At 53.1% G+C, this 17,960-nt stretch overlaps 1 protein-coding gene across 1 annotated transcript in view; it reads left to right on the forward strand.

The window, feature by feature from the left end:
* Positions 1–17,275, forward strand: part of MYZAP (myocardial zonula adherens protein) — a 43,526-nt gene extending 26,251 nt beyond the window's left edge. The window contains exons 11-15 of the mRNA XM_056866021.1: positions 2,152–2,235; positions 3,271–3,374; positions 15,275–15,901; positions 16,384–16,606; positions 17,135–17,275. Of these exons, the coding sequence (XP_056721999.1) occupies positions 2,152–2,235; positions 3,271–3,374; positions 15,275–15,901; positions 16,384–16,606; positions 17,135–17,275 (1,179 nt within the window). The remainder of the gene's footprint in view (positions 1–2,151; positions 2,236–3,270; positions 3,375–15,274; positions 15,902–16,383; positions 16,607–17,134) is intronic.
* Positions 17,276–17,960: the final 685 nt, after the last annotated feature.

Consider the following 17,960-nt stretch of genomic DNA (forward strand, 5'->3'; position numbering starts at 1 on the left):
TTTTCCCAAACTACGAAGTTTATGGGTTCACTCCTCTGTACCATATCACATTCAGTATGAATGGCAGAAGGCGTGTAAAACACATAGGAAGTCAAATTCACTAACCTGCCAACCTGGGACCAAGAAGGGAAACTTCAGCTTCTTTTAAGCCTGCTGCAAAATGGTTTGAGCAGGAAAGCTGGGGAGAGGGAACTCCGAAACTGGAACTGGCATTTGCCCCTGGCAGCCCGAGGGTATGGTTCACCGGGTGACTGGCTGGCTCGGGCGTGTGGGCACCAAACAATGAGCTGTTGCTAATTGCCCTGAGGTGGTGTGGTTCAGCAGGCTTCTAACTGAAACAAAACAAGCTAATGACCGCTTAGTCGTTAATTATATGGCTTTTGGGAACCAAGCATGGAATGCTGTCAACTGCCAGCATCCTGTTTATGGCCTCTCTCCAATCCCTGGCCACAGAAGCATTTCCTTTCAGGCAGGTGGAGCCCCAGATCTGCCTCCCACTTCTGTCTCCCGGCGCTCCTCTCACAGCCCCCTGGGACTGGAAATGTGATCTCATGGGCAGGAGGAGGCGGCGGCAACCACATTCCTCTTTTAATTCTTCCCCAGAATGCCGTTTTCCTTAGGATCCTTGGGGCTTTTCCTCTCAGCCGTGATGATGGTGGTGGTGGTGGGGTTGGTTAAATGAATACTGGAGTAGAGCCCTAGGGTGGAATCTTATTGGGGCAGTTTCTTGTATAAGCTCCGCTGGGTCGCCGCAGTTCATTGAAAACAGGAACACATGAAGCTGCCTTATACTGATTCAGACCCTTGGTCCATCAAAGTCAGTATTGTCTACTGAGACTGGCAGCGGCCCTCCAGGGTCTCAGGCAGAGTGAGGCTTTCACAACACCTACCTGCCTGGTCCCTTTAACTGGAGATGCCAGGTATTGAACCTGGAACCTTCTGTATGCCAAGCAGATGCTCGACCACTGAGCCACAGCCCCTTCCCAAAACAGTCTTCTTTTGTAGGTCACATGAACACACGAAGCTGCCTTCTACTGAATCAGACCCTCGGTCCATCAAAGTCAGTATTGTCTACTCAAACTGGTAGCGGCTCTCCAGGGTCTCAGGCAGAGAAAGGTCTTTCACATCACCTACTTGCCTAACTCCCTTTAGCTGGAGATGCCGGGGATTGAACCTGGGGCCTTCTGCATGCCAAGCGGGTGCTCTGTCACGGAGCCACAGCCCCTCCCCTTTGCAACAGGGGCTTGCGCAGGAGATCATCCCAATAAATTGTGCCCCCCCGTGAATTAGGGAGAGATTGGGCAGGTGGTGCAGGCACCACAAAATACCTGGAACCAGTCCTGTTGCAGAATGAAAGTCCCCTCCTCTTATGCCGCTTCCTCCTCCTCAGAATCTCTTTCTTTCTTGTATTTGTTGTTAAGTCCTGTCCCCTTGTTATCTGCTCTGTCTTGTGCAGTGGCAAGGGCAGGAGAAAGAGCTGGAAGAAACGGTTTGCCCTGGCAGAGTAGCAAGCAGTTGCCCGGTGGGATGGGAGGGCTTCTGAATCCAGGCCGATGGCCACACAATGAAGCAGCAGCACTTGCTGCTGGCATTTTGTCTAGGTGTACAACAAAGTCTCATCGCATTGAAGCATTCGAGCATCAGATAAAATGTTCAGGCTGCAAACGGGTTCTTACTCATGACCTTTCTATCCCGGCCTTTGTCCAAGGCACTCTGGGTAACGTGCATGGGGTCGGTCCAGTTTCTCCCTCAGAACGAGTGTTTGTGTGATTGAGCACCTGATTGACTTCCTAGCTGGCGGAGTAGGATTCGAACCCAGATCGCCATAGTGCAAGTCTATTCGCAGAACTGTCATTTGTGGCCATATTTACCTTCTTTTCCGGAGCTTACCCTTTTGAAGGCTGAAAGTAAACTTGCCAGGCGCCTGCAGCAGGGGACTCAACTCTGGATGCTGGAGCCAATTTTTTCCTTCTGACTGCAACTTACAAACTTTCCCATTTATTGTCTGCCTAAATATTACGGCTTGGTAATAAAGTCTAAAATAGGCCTTTCCCTGAATAATTGAGGGCGGTATACAAGGCCAAATAAATTAAATAGCGGCACGCTTCCTTTCAGCGGCACAGCTTTACAGCTTTTCTTTTTTCCTCCTAGGTTGAGCTGCAGAAGAGAAAGATGAAGCAAAAGGAGATATTTATATTGCAGCTTCTAGAAAAAATATCTTTCCTTGAAGGAGAGGTAAGGCGTGTATCTGGCTAATCTTTCAAGAGGTGTCATTGTTGATTCTTTGGACAATGAATTCTCCTCCTCTCTTTTTTTAAAAAAAGCCCCGCCCCCCCATGCCTCTCGGTCTTCTCTCCTTCGTTGGTATTGTGCTCATCCAGTCTTTAATCCTTTTGTGTTTTGTTGTTGTGATTGATGTTAAATGGCAAGGCGGCCTGGGCAAGGCCCCACCTTCCTACATAGTCTGGTACCCCGCCTAGGTTTTAGGAGCTCAACGCCTAATAAATATTAACCTATCTGGATTATCTTGCACAAGCAAGTATGGATGTCCAAATGCAAGCTTGTAAACATTCAAGGCGAGGGTATTCTCACTGTACCTGTTCGTAGTTAGGCTTCCGAGGTGGGGGCTGCTGAATACCTAATCTCTGTACATTTCCATGAAGACATGAAGCCGCCTTACACTGAATCAAACCATCAGTCTATCAAGATCAGTATTGTCTCTCAGACTGGCTGCGGCTCTCCCGGGTCTCAGGCTGTGGTCTTTCACGTCACCTACTGCTTGGTCTTTTTGACTGGAGATGCTGGGGATTGAACCTGGGTCCTTCTGCATGCCAAGCAGAGGCTCTGCCACTGAACCACGGTGTACACGGCCCCTTCCACAGAACACATGAAGCTGCCTTATACTGAATCAGACCCCCCTGGGTCCATCAAAGTCAGTAGTGTCTACTCAGACCAGCAGCGGCTCTCCAGGGTCTCAGGCAGGGGTCTTTCACATCACTTACTTGCCTAGTCCCTTTAACTGGAGATGCCACTGGGGATTGAACCTGGGACCTTCTGCATGCAAAGCAGAGGCTCTACCACTGAGCCACGGCCCCTTCCCATTGAAAAAATAGTATTGTTTTACAATGCAAAAGTCACCTCGAGCAAGTCCCTGGAGAGGCAGCATAGACACTTTCTAAATAAATAATAAAAGAGGAAAAAATAATTGGGGAGTACATTGGAAAACTGTAGGTTGAAGAGTCGTTGAGAACTTTCTGTTGTTTATTTTAGAATAAAGAATTGCAGGACCGTTTGGACTACTTGATGATGGAGTCGCAGCCAAAGACTGACGTAGATACCAGAGATGTTGGCGTCGGCTGTGATATTCCGCTGAGGTACCTGGGCCCAAATCCCTTCGGTGGGCTCCTTCTTAGCCTGGCCCTTCAACAGGCAGAGCCCAAGGGGTGCGAGGGAGGGCCTGCAACTCCTCCGGGTGAATTTCACAAAGTTATTGGGACGGGTGGAGGAGGGGAGAAATGTGTGTGCGCGTCCCCCTGGGCGAAGCTTTGCCCCGCGAAGGAGAGCGAGGAAGTTATTGGCCACATGTGATGAATTTTAATAGGCTGGCTGTTCTCGCTTGCCAGAAGTACCTTAGAAGCACGCAGAATAAGGCATTTCCCTGGGACCATTTAATGAGGCACCAACAAAATTACTGAGCGCTGATTTTACCCCCCTGACATAACAGCCAGCTATGCTGGCTGACAAAGTTTCTGCCTCCTTGAAACGGTGCTAATTGGAAAAGTTATGAAAATTTCCAAGCGTGGTGACCAGCAGTTATGTGCTGCTTCCTGGGGGACTCTGGAGGTGCCCCAGCATCTTGACGTGATTAGCCTGGGAAGTTGCCGTTGGCCTCAACTCCGCTTGACTTCACGGAGCTCCTTGTTTCTCTGTTGAATTTTCATAAGAAAACCAACGTCATGGATTTTTGTGGGTGCCCAGAAAGCCCAGAGCGGGGAGTCCGCTTGTGCCCCTGGCAAGTGCTCCCACTTGGGACTGGGGAATATCTGGCAAAGAGGTCAGGAGGCATTCCCCGTGCTGTTCTAACGGCTCAAGTGCAGGAAGCAGGCAAGGAGGACACCCAAAAAGGAGGGTAGTATGTACTGGGAGCAGCCCAGGGAAGGGTCAAGCAGCAGGTAGCCCTGGTAGCCAGAATGATGGTGGTGGGGAACTTGTCAAAGATCTCTTCTGCCTGCCCTGAATCTGCATTCAGCCACACTAGCTCTGAGACTCAGACAGGCCTGCAGTGCAGCTGTTTACATCTGATTCAAATCCTTGAAACATGCAAATCAAAAATATTGATTGAACCTCGAAGTATCCAACATCTTGTGCTCCCTCCCTCTGTTCCCCCCCCCCCAGCAGTGAAGAGAGCAGCAGGCCTTTGGTGGCTGTGCCGGCCAGAAACTACACTCCGTTCAAGAGAGTCCTGGAGTATTCCACGAGAAGCAGCACCTCCGCCAACCTGGCTGGCCCAGGCCTTCCCCTCCAGTAAGCGAGCGTCGGGTGCCTCTCCTCTGCCTCTGGAAGGACTGGCCAGGGGGATGTGTGCCGTGAAGCCTGCCCAGAGCCTCTGGGGACGCTGGGGGTGAAGCTGCTCTCCAGGGGAACTCCTTGGCAGGAGAGCCGGAGGTGAGCCGAGCGGGGGGCACTTCGTCACCGGCCACTGCAGAGCGGGGGACTCCAGCGCGGTGTGCCGAACAGCACAGCACACTCCAAACTGTGAAGAGACCTGAATTTATCTTTCACATTTTCACGAAGTTAGCAGGTGGGAGCCCTTCCTTCTCCTTCTCCTTCTCCCCCACCCCCTTGGCCCAGGACACTCATTCCTGCTTGGAAAGGTGATGGTGTGGCTGCCAAAGACGTTTTTGTAGCTGATACTGGCCTAGAATGGCTGTAGGGGAGCACCAAGGGCCTTTCTAATTACGACGCAAGGGGTGTTTATTTGGATTGTGGTGGCCCTTAAGATGCCAGGACGGCCACCTGCTGAGTGCTGGCTGTACATCACCCCCCTGCCATTTCCCTTTTCAAACCAGGGCAGCAAGTGTCGATGGGTCTCCAGACCCCGAGGCTCATAGTTCGTATCCTTTTGCCAAAAGGGACTTCCTCCGTCTTCTCGGCGTGCCTCCAGGAAATGTAGTATCAGTTCTCCAGGTATTTTGAGAAGTGAGCGTTTTTTACCCGCTTACATTTATAATCCTTCTATTTAAGAAAACACATATTTAAAATTTTGTAGTATTGATCCATTGAAGTATGTTTAATAATCATTTTTGTGCAGTTTCAGCTGGATTTAGATAACACCTGTGCCTTTTGTATCAGACTGTGTTGTGTCGGGTGCCGTTGGACAGCATTGCCGGAGGGGCCAGCCGGGCCTCGGGCCCCCTTCTTGCATGTGTTGTGTTTAATTATGTTCTTGCTTGAACAGTTTGCTTTCTTCATGAACTTGCCCTGTTTTCCTGCTAAGCCAAGGTGTGAGGGTCTCTGTCTTTGTGTCTCTGCTTTCCATCACCTGCGGTGTTATCAGTGAACTCGTAAAAGCAGTTCACACCTTCTGGTCTCAGGCGCCAGGCCTGATGGCCCATGTATCTTCCCCCCCCGCTGTTCTTCCTGCCAGTACTCCCTCAGGCCGGTGCGGCCTTGGAAGTGTGATAGCCGCACCAGACTTCCTGGGATCCGTCTGATGTTTTGTATTATGCCAAGCTTGTAACTTCCCATAACAATAAGTGTGAACCCCAGTGCCCCAGTGCCCTGGAGTCAATATATTCTGTAAACCCGTATAGCCCCTCACTTGCAACTTTCTACCTGTGCCTGTCTCATCTCCTGAAGGCTTCAATAAATCTATTGTTTCTGTATCAACGTCTGAGCAACTGATTTGGAGAAGCAAACTCAGAGAGGGGGATCTCTCACATTAAGTTGCAAGTCCTTGCCTCTCGGACTGCAGCTGTACCGCCTTGGACAGAATGTCAGCCGACGAGGACACCACCCCTAACCCCGATGCCCCCAAGGAACCGGACGAGCCGGAGAAGCCGGACCCGAAGGAGGAGGGAGCCAAGCCAAAGAAACCGAAGGGTCGCGCCCCCGACCAAGATCGGGACGAACGTCCCCGGGGGCTTACTTATTGGCTGGACTCTCCCAAGGGCTGGTCGCTCTCGCGGACTGCGGCGAAGGATCGCCGGTTGGCCTTCCCCAGCACGGGACTCGAAGGGGACCCGGCCCGCAAAGAGGCCCTCATGGAGGAAGAACGAAAGCAGTGGCAGGAAGACCGCCGGGCTATGCAGGAGCAGATGGAGACCATGCAACGCGTAATGGGTGAGATGGCCACGGCCCTAGATGCGCTGAAGTTGCAACCTCCAGCCGGTGCTCCCCCAGACGGGGCGCCGGTAGTTCCGCCCGCAACCCCTGCCCCCCCGGCCCGTCGGGACCTGAAAGTCACGTATGACGGGTCGGGAGACCAGTTGACCTTTTTTATGGTCCAAGTAGACATTTTTATGCGGGAACAAGGCCGAACCTTCGTTTCTGAGGAGTCCCGGGTGCAGTACGTGGCTTCCTTACTGCAAGGGGAGGCGGCTGCCTGGATGGTGTTGCAGTATGAACTCCGCTCGCCGGTGCTGCGAACCCTGGACGAGTTCATGGTAGCACTCCGAAACCGTTTTGAGGACCCGACTCTGGGTGAGCGGGCTAAAGCCTCCCTGATGCAACTGCGCCAAGGGACTAAGTCGGTGGCGCAGTATGCAAGCGAGTTCCAGTCACTGGCTAGCCGAATTCTGGACTGGAGTGAAGCTACCTTAGTACAATGTTTCAGGGAGGGTCTCAACCCAGACCTCCAACATTGGGCCTTCATGCAAGGGAACCCCCCGGATGTGGAAGGTTGGGTTCGCCATGCTGCTGACATCGAGAATCGCAAACAACTCCTGAACTTGTCCAAGCAACGGCTTGGGCGAGACCCCAGGCCCCGAGGTGACCGTGGCCGGGAACTCCGGCAAGGGGGTGGCGGGGGTCTCTCGGCCGCGGAACGCCGCAAGCGGTTCGAGGCCGGCGTCTGCCTGATCTGCGGGGGAAAGGGTCACTTTGCATCGCAATGCCCCTCTCGCTCAGGCCGTCCGACCCCCCCCCGCCAAACCCAGACCGAGCCGACGAAACCGGCCGCCGACAGCCAGCCTCGCCGCAGAAGTGGACCACTGAGCCGGCGTTCCGGCGCACCCTCCGCTCTCCACGCGCGCCCCCAGGATGGGGCATCCGACTCTACGGTCCCATCGGGGTCCCGGATTACAAATACCGTCTTTGATTCGGACGGCTCCCCGGAAGCCACCACCCCGTCCCCCTCTTCCAGCGAGGAGGAAGAGTGGGAACAGCCGGCAAAAAACGCCGTCGGTCTGCTGTAGAGGGGGCTCCGCAGCAGACCGTCCCTATCGTTGTGCAAGGAGCTCCACCGATGGTAAGCGCCCAAGAGGACAATGTATTTGTGCGTGTTCATCTGTCCCTACCCAAAGGGGGTCCCCCGTTAGAGGTCCCCGCGTTGGTCGACTCGGGGTGTGCCCGCACCATGATAAATGAGGAAACTGCCAAGAAGTTGGGTGTCCGGCGCAAGCGGCTTCCGGGACCCCTCCGTTTTTCCCAAATGGACGGGAGTGACTTTAAACGGGGCCCTGTGACCCACAGAACTGCAGCCGTGATTATGTCCGTGGGGGAACATTGGGAACGGTTGTATTTCACCATCGCCCCTATTGTAACCCCTGTGGTGTTAGGGATGAACTGGTTAAGGGGACACAATCCCTCCATTGATTGGGTTAAACGGGTGCTTTCCTTCCCCGAAAACCCCTGTGGGTTGCATGACAAGGAACGGGTACTCAGAACTCCAGCCGCCGCACTGGTAGGGTCCCCCGCCCCAGTCTCTCCTCAATTACCCTCTGAGTACTCGCAGTTTACTGATGTTTTCGATGTTAGAGAGTGCGACGAACTGCCTCCCCACAGAGAAACGGACTGTGCCATCGAGATTGTAGGGGAAGGCAAACTGTCTAAGGGAAAGGTTTACCCCATGAGCCCTAGTGAAAAGACTGTATTGTGAGACTATCTGGATGTCAATCTGGCGAGGGGTTTCATACGCCCCTCCAAGGCTCCTTATTCAGCCCCAGCTTTCTTTGTAAAGAAAAAGACGGGAGATTTAAGACTGTGTATTGACTTTCGCAGACTGAACGCAGTCACCCAGTCTAATGCTTACCCCCTCCCTCTTATTCCTGACCTTCTAGCACAATTAAAGGAGGGCCGAATCTTCACCAAACTGGACTTGGTAGAAGCCTACCACCGCATTCGCATCAAAGAAGGAGACGAACCCAAAACGGCCTTTTCCAGTTGTTTTGGGATGTTTGAGTACCTGGTCATGCCGTTCGGACTTTCGGGGGCTCCGAGTGTCTTTATGCAATTAATTAATGAAGTTTTGCATGATTTACTGTTTCGGGGGGTGGTGGTATTTCTCGATGACATTCTTATTTACTCTGAGACCATGGAAGAACATGTGCGCCTAGTGCGAGAAGTGCTCCAGCGGCTGCGGGAGCACAAACTGTATGCTAAGGTGTCCAAGTGTGAATTCCACCAACCTTCTATTACATTTCGGGGGTATGTGATTTCCCACCAAGGGTTGGAAATGGACCCCGCCAAGGTCCAGGCGGTGCGGGACTGGGAAACCCCCACTACCCGCCGCCAACTTCAACAGTTTTTGGGGTTTGCCAACTTTTACCGGAATTTCATTCCCAACTTTGCCCAAGTTGCGCTTCCCCTCACTGCCCTGTTGCGTACCAAGGACAGGGGGGCTAGCGCCGCACTCCCCTCAGCCCGTCTGCAATGGTCTCCCCAGTGCCAGCAAGCTTTTGAACGTTTAAAGCTACTTTCTTCATCCGAACCCGTTTTGGCTCACCCGGATTGCACCAAGCCCTTCGTGGTGCAGGTGGATGCCTCGGATGTAGCCATGGGCGGGGCCCTATTGCAGAGGGATGAGGGGGGACGGTTGAGGCCATGCGCCTACTTCTCCAAGAAGTTCTCCCAGTCCGAAATCAACTGGGCCATTTGGGAGAAGGAGGCAGCAGCGGTCAAACATGCCCTTACCATATGGAGACACTTCTTGGAGGGGGCCGAGCTGCCGTTCGAAGTGTGCACAGATCACAAGAATCTTGAGGCTCTCAAGGGAGCTAGAAAACTCAATGCCAAACAAATTCGGTGGGCCCAATTTTTTGCAAAATTCCGGTTCACCCTCAAACATGTCCCGGGCAAAGAAAATGCCCTAGCTGATGCTTTGTCACGACTTCCCCAGTATCGCAACGATTTCGATCGCCCCGTCGACTCCCTGTTCACTCCCGAACAGCGAGGGGAAGTCCCTGGCTTGGCCGTCACCACCCGAGCCCAAGCCCGCCAACCGGAGACCCCCCCTACGCTCAAAGGTATCCCGGAAGCATTCCAACAGCGACTCCGGGACGCCTCCTTACAGGAGGAGGAGCACCATCTCCTCCCCACTGGCTTGGAACGAACCAACACTTGGTGGGTGCAAGGGGGGAAACTATATGTCCCATCTTCCCTTCGCAAAGAAGCGGCTTGCAGGGTAGTCCTAAGCAGAGTTAAACCCAGTAACTTCAGTGGGCTTAGAAGGCTGTCACGCTGCCTGGGACTGCATTGTCTGAGAAGTAAGGGCTTGTGGGCACTCATCCAGCCCGTGTCAATGCTGGGCACGAAGCTGGCCCTTAGGACAGCGTCCTTTCCGAGTCCCCCGCCGGGGTGGAATTGGCAACCCAGGAGGGTCTTCCCTGCCTGCGTCCTGGAGACTTCCCTTCCCTCTCGCAGAACTATTTCCCTCGTGCTAACCGCACAAAATGCTGTGCTGACCATGCAGCCACCTCCAAAACTGGCAAGGATGAATTGAGCTGCCCCGCTTATGATGCCGTTTGCCCCCCCCATACTGCCTGCCTCAGAGCTGTACACATGAGGATGATGGTGGTGGTCTACTCGACGCTATGGAGGCAGGGAGGAGGCAGAAATGCACAGCTGTTTGTTCGGGAAGCGGGCAGGGATGTTTAACGTACCATTCACTTGGCTCCACACTGTTCTTTGAAGCAGTATTAGTTTGTATATCGCAGCCACACAGAGTATCGCGTGATCCATTGCTTGAACGCTGCTGCTCTTGTTAATAATGTGTATGGTCAAATTTGGACTTTTACTGCATTTTCCCTGCCCATGGCCAAGGGAATTTGACCCCTCATCCCAGCTTTCTTCCCCACGTCCCGTATAAGTCAGTGAAGTAGTACAAATGACAAGACTAAACTACCAGCTTGTTTTTATCCTAAAGAAAACTTTGTGGTTATATTTTTTTTCTTTCTATCGGAGCTCCTTCTCTGACGGTGCCTATGCCATCTGTGCCCCACCCTGCCACACTTTCACACAATTTTTAAAAATCTTGCCTGGGTGTGGCATGGGTGCCAAGGAGTTACTTGGGCACTAGTAATTGCCTGCCAGAGTTAGGGAGGGTGAAAATGTACACGCCCCCGGGCTCTTTATCAGATTCATATGGCATTCAGACCTGCTTTCAAAGTGTTGAACATCAAATGTAGATTTCTTTAAAAAGATAACGTCAGTAAAAACTATTTTATTCAATAAAATTAAAAGGAAGGTCCAAAAATAAAATAAATAAAACAATCTCAAAACCACAACATTGAAACCAGGGCCACGCGGCCCGCTCTCAGAAACAAGGTGAAAAGGACAGTCACTCCCTGTTTGTGGAACGTTGGAAGGGACCATTCCAAATTAACTGCCCATCTGAGGACATTTTCAGAGTTCTGGGGCAATGGCTGAGAAGGCCCTGCCTCTTGGATCAGCGGGTAGTTGGATCTGGAGGGTAGCTGCAGCTTTTGAAGTACTGTGAAGATTTGCCAAACCACTCCAACCAGAAATCATGACACACTCCATGAAGTTGCCTGTTCATGGTACAAACAAAGCTCCCCGGGTCTCTGCCTGGGACTAGGCCCCGCTGGTAGCTCGGCCCCAGGGCCCATCCACAGACACACCCGTCTGCACCTTCACTTTGACTCTGGGGGCGAGGGTGTGTGTTGGCTGCATACTCCTTAGCTGAATACATTTCCCCTGAATTGGCCTGCACTGAGAAGGGAGTTCCTCTTTCCACTGGACCTGTTGCCATTTTTCATTACTCAGCTTCCTCTGCATGTCTTGACTTCTTGATGATTTGACTCTTGGGCTTCAGCTGGTACCAGGAAAAGTGTGTTAGAAGAAGTGTGGGCGGGGTGCGCTGAATACTGGCATCCTTGCCTATGATTTGATGCTCAGAGCTTGGGTCTAAAAAGAGTCAACGGGCCTCAGTCTGGGGTTGGACGGATGAGCAGAAAGAGATGTAAAAGACTGGTGACCTGGAATGAGACTGCCTCAGCTAGTCTGCAAGCCAAATGATTTGCAATTGACATGATTTAATATGGCTGCTCCTGGAAGAGGAAGTACAAAGTCCAGTAGGCATCGCAAAAAGCAAAGCAAATTGAAAGCAGAAAACCAAAGACTGCACTGAGGCAAACAAATTGCCCACTGCAGTTCAACAAAGGTCTTTACCTGGAATGAAGCTAGACGTTCTCCTTTCTTGAAAGATTCAATGAAGACTTTTGTTGAGCAGCAGCAAGATTACTCCTAATTACTCAATTTTACTTCGGCACCAGTCTGAAGTTCTCCGTTGTTGTGGATTGTGTGTGTGTCTTGGGGGCCGGGGTTTAAGGTTACTTCTGGTGCTTCTCTCTCTTTTGGTCACTTTTTCCTTCTTTGCAGGAGACAAAAAACAACGTGTTTCTTGCTTCTGCATCAATAGCAACATAAGCTTTATTCTGACTGTGCCTTACAGTCCTCAGCCAAAGAGAATTTTTGCAGTTCCACAAAGAGCCTGGTATTTCAGAATATGTTGTGCGTTGGTTCCACTTGTATTTACAAACGTCCCTTTATTGCACTGCCTTGAAAATGTATATTGTATGATGCCATCCCCCTTTTGTAAGGGCATTTGTGTTCCTCTTCGAATACACACTGTGTGGAAGTTGCACCGTGTATGTTCCATGTTTTTAAAACGAAAAAAATGCAATAATAAACATGAAGTGTACATTTCCCGTGCTTTAAGATTTTTATTTTTTTATGTACATATCTGAATGAGAAAATGCATCACATTTTGCTAGTCAGTTGGAGAGTCAAAACATGAACATAGTTCGGTTTAAATACTAGCCGGGCGCTCCTCCCGAAATGCAGTAGGAAACACCTATTGAGTCAGATAGAAGCCTGGGCTTTGAAACAATGGGGGAGTGTGTGCTGTATAGTTGCATCTTAGATAATTTGTGTATACGTAAGTGTGGGCAGAGAGCATGTGCCCAGCATCCTAAGGCAGCAATCTGGTACCACTCACCTCTCATGTTCCCACTGGAGAAGATACCTGAAGCAAGGCCACACCTGAATAGGTGGGTGGGATTTTGAGGGTGACTTTGAGGGTGTTGTTTATTTTCTTTTAAATAAATTCTGTATCATCTTTTTGCTGGTGTCACATTTGAAATGAAAAGTCCACCCAGGTTCTGAATGGAAGACAGGTTCCTTATAGATTCGTGTTGTGCAGTGATTAAGAGTTTCAGACTAAGCAATGGAAGCTGCCATGGAAGCTTCTTCTGGTAGTCTGCCCATCTGTAAGTGGGTGGACTAGTTTGAAAGCCCCAGACTTTTGTTCAGTTACCTTCATGGGTAGAAAACCCCAAACAAGCCCCTGGTTTCTGATCCCCTTTTGCTAAACCATCACAAGGAGGGAGTGGGAGAGGAAGTAGCTGCTGCAGACAGCCAAGTTCAGGTTTGCACGTGCCTTTTTTTGAATGTAAGTATTCCCCACCCTCGCACTTATCCTGCTCCCGGACACAGCTTGGGGATTGGAGGGTGTAGGAGGGAAGAGACAGGTGTGACCCCAATGAATGGGGCGGAAGGGCGTAGCTGGGAGCTTGCCAGGGCAGGGTGTGGTTGCGGGGAGCAGCCGTGGCTGACACAGCCTTCTCTGCCAGTAGCTGGCTCCTAGTTTGGCAAGAGCAGCACCAAACTGGTGCCTAAACAAACATGAAGCCGGATTGGGGCCCCTCCAGTCGTTGCCAGCCCAGCAACACAAGAGGTGGGCCTGGCCTACTGGGCAGAACTCCTCTCTAGCAGGCCTTGGGCAGGCTGATGCTTTCATTCCATGGGTGGAAAGGGTGGGGCGGGAGGAAGCCAGGGCAGCGCACTGGTACAGAAGAGCAGCCCTGCTGTGCTGGACCAGACTCTCTAGTCCAGCATCTAGTTTCCTAGAGCGCCCCCCACAAGGTGCACAAGCAGGGCTTCCTTCTGCTGTGGTGGTCGGCGGTACACTGCTCCTGTACAGGGAGGATCTGTTTAGTCGCCAGAGGCCTTGAAGGGCTGCTCCTCCTTGACACCATGCCACACACAGGCTTTCCTTGTCTTGCCTCTTCCGGAGGGCCAAGAGACAGGGAAGTAAAAACACACACACACACTACCAGTATGTAGCAGTCACACCGCAATGCGCGACTTCTCTTTGGAGGGGGGGTTGGCACTCTGCCCATGCTCCGGGGCCTGTGCTCTCCGCCCCCAGAAGGCTGTGGGCCAGCCGCTCCCCGCGGGAGCTTCCCAGGGTCGCTGCCGCAGCACGTGCCCAGGGGAGCGGGGGAGGCCGGCGAGCGGTCCGCGGGCGGGGAAGTTTGGCCCCGCCGCGCCGCCGTCGCGCGCGCTTCCGGGAGCATGGCGGCGCCCAGGCGGACGCGGAAGTGGCCGCGCCGCCGCCGCGGCTGCTGCTGCTCCTCCTCCCGCCGCCGCGGAGGCCGGCCCAGGCGGCCCTCCCCGCTCCTCCCGCCGGGGCGGCATGGGCCAGCCGGGGGCGCTGCGCGGCCGGAGCCGGCCGGAGCTGCGCGAGATGCTCAGGCGCCAGGAGAGGCTGCTGGACGACCGGTGAGCGGCCCGGCAGGGAGGGCCCCGAGAGCGCCTGGAACGGCCTGGTGCTGGATCAGGCCCCCCCCGCCCCCCCCCGGCCCATCCAAGTCAGGATGGTCTGCTCAGACCGGCAGCGGCTCTCCAGGGTCTCAGGCACAAAAGGGTCTTTCCCATCCCTTGAACTGGAGAGGCCACTGGGGATTGAACCTGGGACCTTCGGCATGCCCAGCAGATGCTCTACCACTGAGCCACGGCCCCTCCCTAAAGGAATATGTTGTCCCCTCTTGACCACATGAAGCTGCCTTATCCTGAATCAGACCCCCCTTGGTCCAAATTGTCTACTGAGACCGGCCAGTGGCTCTCCAGGGTCTCAGGCAGGGGTCTTTCCCATCACCTACCTGCCTGGTCCCTTTCACTGGAGATGCCACTGGGGATTGAACCGGGGACCTTCCGCATGCCAAGCAGACGCTCTACCACTGAGCTCTACAGCCCCCTCCCCAAATAAGCTCTAGAGAGACCACTGAACACATGAAGCTGCCTGCCTTATACTGAATCAGACCCCCCACCCCCTTGGTCCATCAAAGTCAGTGGCTCTCCAGGATCTCAGGCAGAGAGGTCTTCCACATCACCTACTTGCCTGGTCCCTTTAATTGGAGATGCCGGGGAGGGAAAGATCTTTCCTTCCCCAAAGAGGATAGTTTAAGTGGGTAACCCTGTTGGTCTGCAGTAGAAGAGCTTGTCGGTCCAGTAGAGATTTTCAAAGTATGAGCTTTCAAGAGTCAAAGCTCCCTTCATCGGATACAAGTAGAAATGTAGATCCGAGTCCTTATATCCTAGTCAGAAGGTAGGAGGGGTTTTGTTTTGCAGAGAAAGGAGTCAGGCTGCAAAGGGAGCATGCAGAATGTAATCAGCTTGATTAGAGCAGGGGGGAAATGCTTAGAGGCACAGGATTCTTATCTCACTACAGATACTAATTGTCTGCCCCTAAGCATTTGCCTTCTTCATTATTGAACTTGAATTTGGTTCTCCTTCCCCAAAGCTCACCTGTTCAGATGTGGCCTTGCTTCAGATATCTCTTTAGTCTGGAAGGAATCCAGAGGAGGACTACCTGCAAGATGGAGCAGAGGGGACCGGATGGCTGGTAGTGAGACCCTCTAGCTGCTCCCCAGGCTGTTTTTGTAGGAGTCAGGGATGTGTTCAATGGAGAGCTCGGCCTTGCCTGCCGTGTTTCTTGAGCAGGAGTCTGCAATTTTTCTTTTGTCTATTTCAGGAAATTTATATCGAGACTTCCAGATAAAGGTAAAAAGATCTCTGCTTTTGCAGATAAACTGAAGGTTGCGATAACGCAAGAGGAGGAGCAAAGAAGGAGAACGAAGCTTTTGTCTGAGGTTAAACACGAGTTCCAGAGAAGGCAAGAGGAGCTTGACTCCAGCCAATATGGAACTGCTGCCAGCCAGGACAACTTGGCCTGCGGAGATTCGCCTCTGATTCCTGCCTCTCATGGGAACGCGGGGGCTGGGCCAGCTGTGCAAAATCAGCCAAGCGTCTGGGCCACAAAAACTGAACCCGAAGCAGCAGAGCAGGCCCAGGGGGACCCTGAGACTTGTCAAGGGGAGGACCATGTTTCCCAGGTATCGGCTGCCTCCAGGTTTCCACACCATGATCCAAACAGGTCTGTGGGCAGAAGCAGCGAGGCGCTGGCGGAGGCCTTGGAAAGTATCTCAATTGCGGGGAGGGAACAGGAAGGAGCCTCTGGGAAGGGGCTGGACACGGAGAGCAGAGAAAACCCTTTTCAGGGTCTTTCCCACCAGACACCAAAGATGCCACACTACATGGAAGTGCTGGAAATGAGAGCAAAGAACCCTGTGGGGAAAAAGAGCACCTTCAGACCCAACAGGTGAGCAGCAGTGCCGGTCAAAGGGCCTCCTGGCGAGAGGTTTGCCTTTACCACACAAACGTATGGGAGCCATTTTTGCCATCCATTTTGGGAGGATGGATCCTGTAGTGGTCCTGCCTTGAACCTCTTCTCGCTTTGGATATATTAATGCATGTCCCTTGGGGTGGGGAGCAAAGGTGCGTTCGTGTGGATCTGGTGGGTATTTTGGATCCTGCTTGCTCAAGCAAGAATGCTGGCAGCTGGCCTGAGATGGTGCAGTGCTTGAGGCAGGAAATCCAACTGGGATGCCTTGTGTTACCAGGAGGCCCAGTCTACCGGGAAGTCCTCCTGTGCGGGCTGGTTAAAGCCCACTCCCTGGTGGCATGGTGCCTGCAGTTCCTAGTGCAGAGGAGGAGGGTAAGGGCACCCGAGCATTTTTCTTCCTCTTTGCTGGAGGGTTGAGAGGGGAGAGGATGCCCGCCCTAGCTGTTGGCTTCTTGCAGAATCCCAGGCGAGTCGAGCGGATCATCCCGTGGCTCCTCTGAAGTGCCATCCCCTAGAGGTGCCCTCTCCTCCATTTCTGCCGAAGAAAGACGCCGCAGAGAGAAGCTCCACCTGGATGACATCACAGCTGCCCGGCTGCCCCTCCTGCACCACACCCCTGCCCAGCTCCTCTCCTTCCAGGAGTCGATAGCCATTCAGGTCCAGCAAAAAGCAGCTTACGAGGTAAGCCTGACAGTGCGGAGGCTTCGCACAGGATCAGCTCTCATACTGTGGACCACAGGGCTGGAGGCAGGGATTCCTCTGGCCATCTTTTTGAAGTCCATACCTGCCCTGGCATAGGCTTGGCCAAGTGGCCCCTGAGCTTAAATGAGCCCTGCCTCCATTTGGGGGAGTATCTTTCACAGGTGGTAGCAAGACATCCCTGTCTCTGTCCTGGCTGTACATTCCATCCCACTCTTCTTGGGTGCTTGGGTGTGTTGTCTCCCTTCCTTATTGCAACCCCACAACAACCCTGCAAGGGAGGTGAGGCTGAGGATGGGCGACTGCTTTAGGGCGGAGTGGGGGTTTGCACCCGGATTGCCCAGATCTTAGTGCAACGTTTTAAGCAGTCTGCAAAGCCCTTTTAGGAGCCACTGGGGTGTAGCAATCAACGTGCATCTTGGCTTGCTTTGGCTTCTTGCCTGCTGGGTGCTGGGGAGCAAACCGCCGTGCTTTCTCATCCCAAGAAAGTGGCTCCCCTCTTTGTTGCAGGAAATGCAGGCCAAACTTGCCGCCCAGAAGCTGGCCCAAAAGCTTGGCATTAAGATGGTTCCCTACGAGCCAGAAGGGGAAGCGGGAGGCAGTTACCGAGAGGCAAAGGATGAAGATGGCTACAGCTCAGCCGAAGACTGAATCCGAGCCCAGATCTGCGGCTTTCTGAGTGTCAATATCCGCCAGGGATGGCCGAGAGATGGCTGAGGGCTCAGGCAGAGCACCGCTGAGGTTTGCATGATATTTTGCTGTTCCCTGGCTCTCGGAGGGCATGAAAATGGCCCATCTCAGCCTGCTGGGCCACAGCCGCTTTCCAGCCATGGTGACCCAACTCTACAGGAGCAGCGGTGGAGTGGGGATCCGCTTGCAAACAAAGGTGTGGCATTGGCTGCTGAACAGTCTTTTTTACTGCCGGGTTTTGAAGTCATGTTTCTCTATTTTTCTGCTGTATTTCCAAGCACGGTCCCTGGAATAAAAGGCCGGCTTGCAGAGGGATTGCTGCACTTTCTTCCAGGAGAGGCATCTCCCGAGCCAGGGCCCGCCAGCTTCATGGTGTTGCAGAGAGTGTCTGGCCAGCAGATGGAACCATCTGGCCCTCTCGGCAGTGTTCGGCCTCCAGCCTCAGTAGCTGCCGGGTATAGTAAGATGGGTGTCCAGGGGCACCTTAGAGGCCAGCAAGACATTTGGGGGAATGAGCTTTGGAGAGTCCGAGCTCACACCCAATGAAGGGATCTTTGACCCTCCAAAGCTCATACCCCAAATACCTTGTCAGTCTCTGAGGGGCCCCTGGGCTTGAATGTAGCCGTTCTACTGCAGGCCAACACGG

Source organism: Euleptes europaea, chromosome 20 (genome assembly GCF_029931775.1).
Source record: "Euleptes europaea isolate rEulEur1 chromosome 20, rEulEur1.hap1, whole genome shotgun sequence".
Taxonomy (NCBI): Eukaryota; Metazoa; Chordata; class Lepidosauria; order Squamata; family Sphaerodactylidae; genus Euleptes; species Euleptes europaea.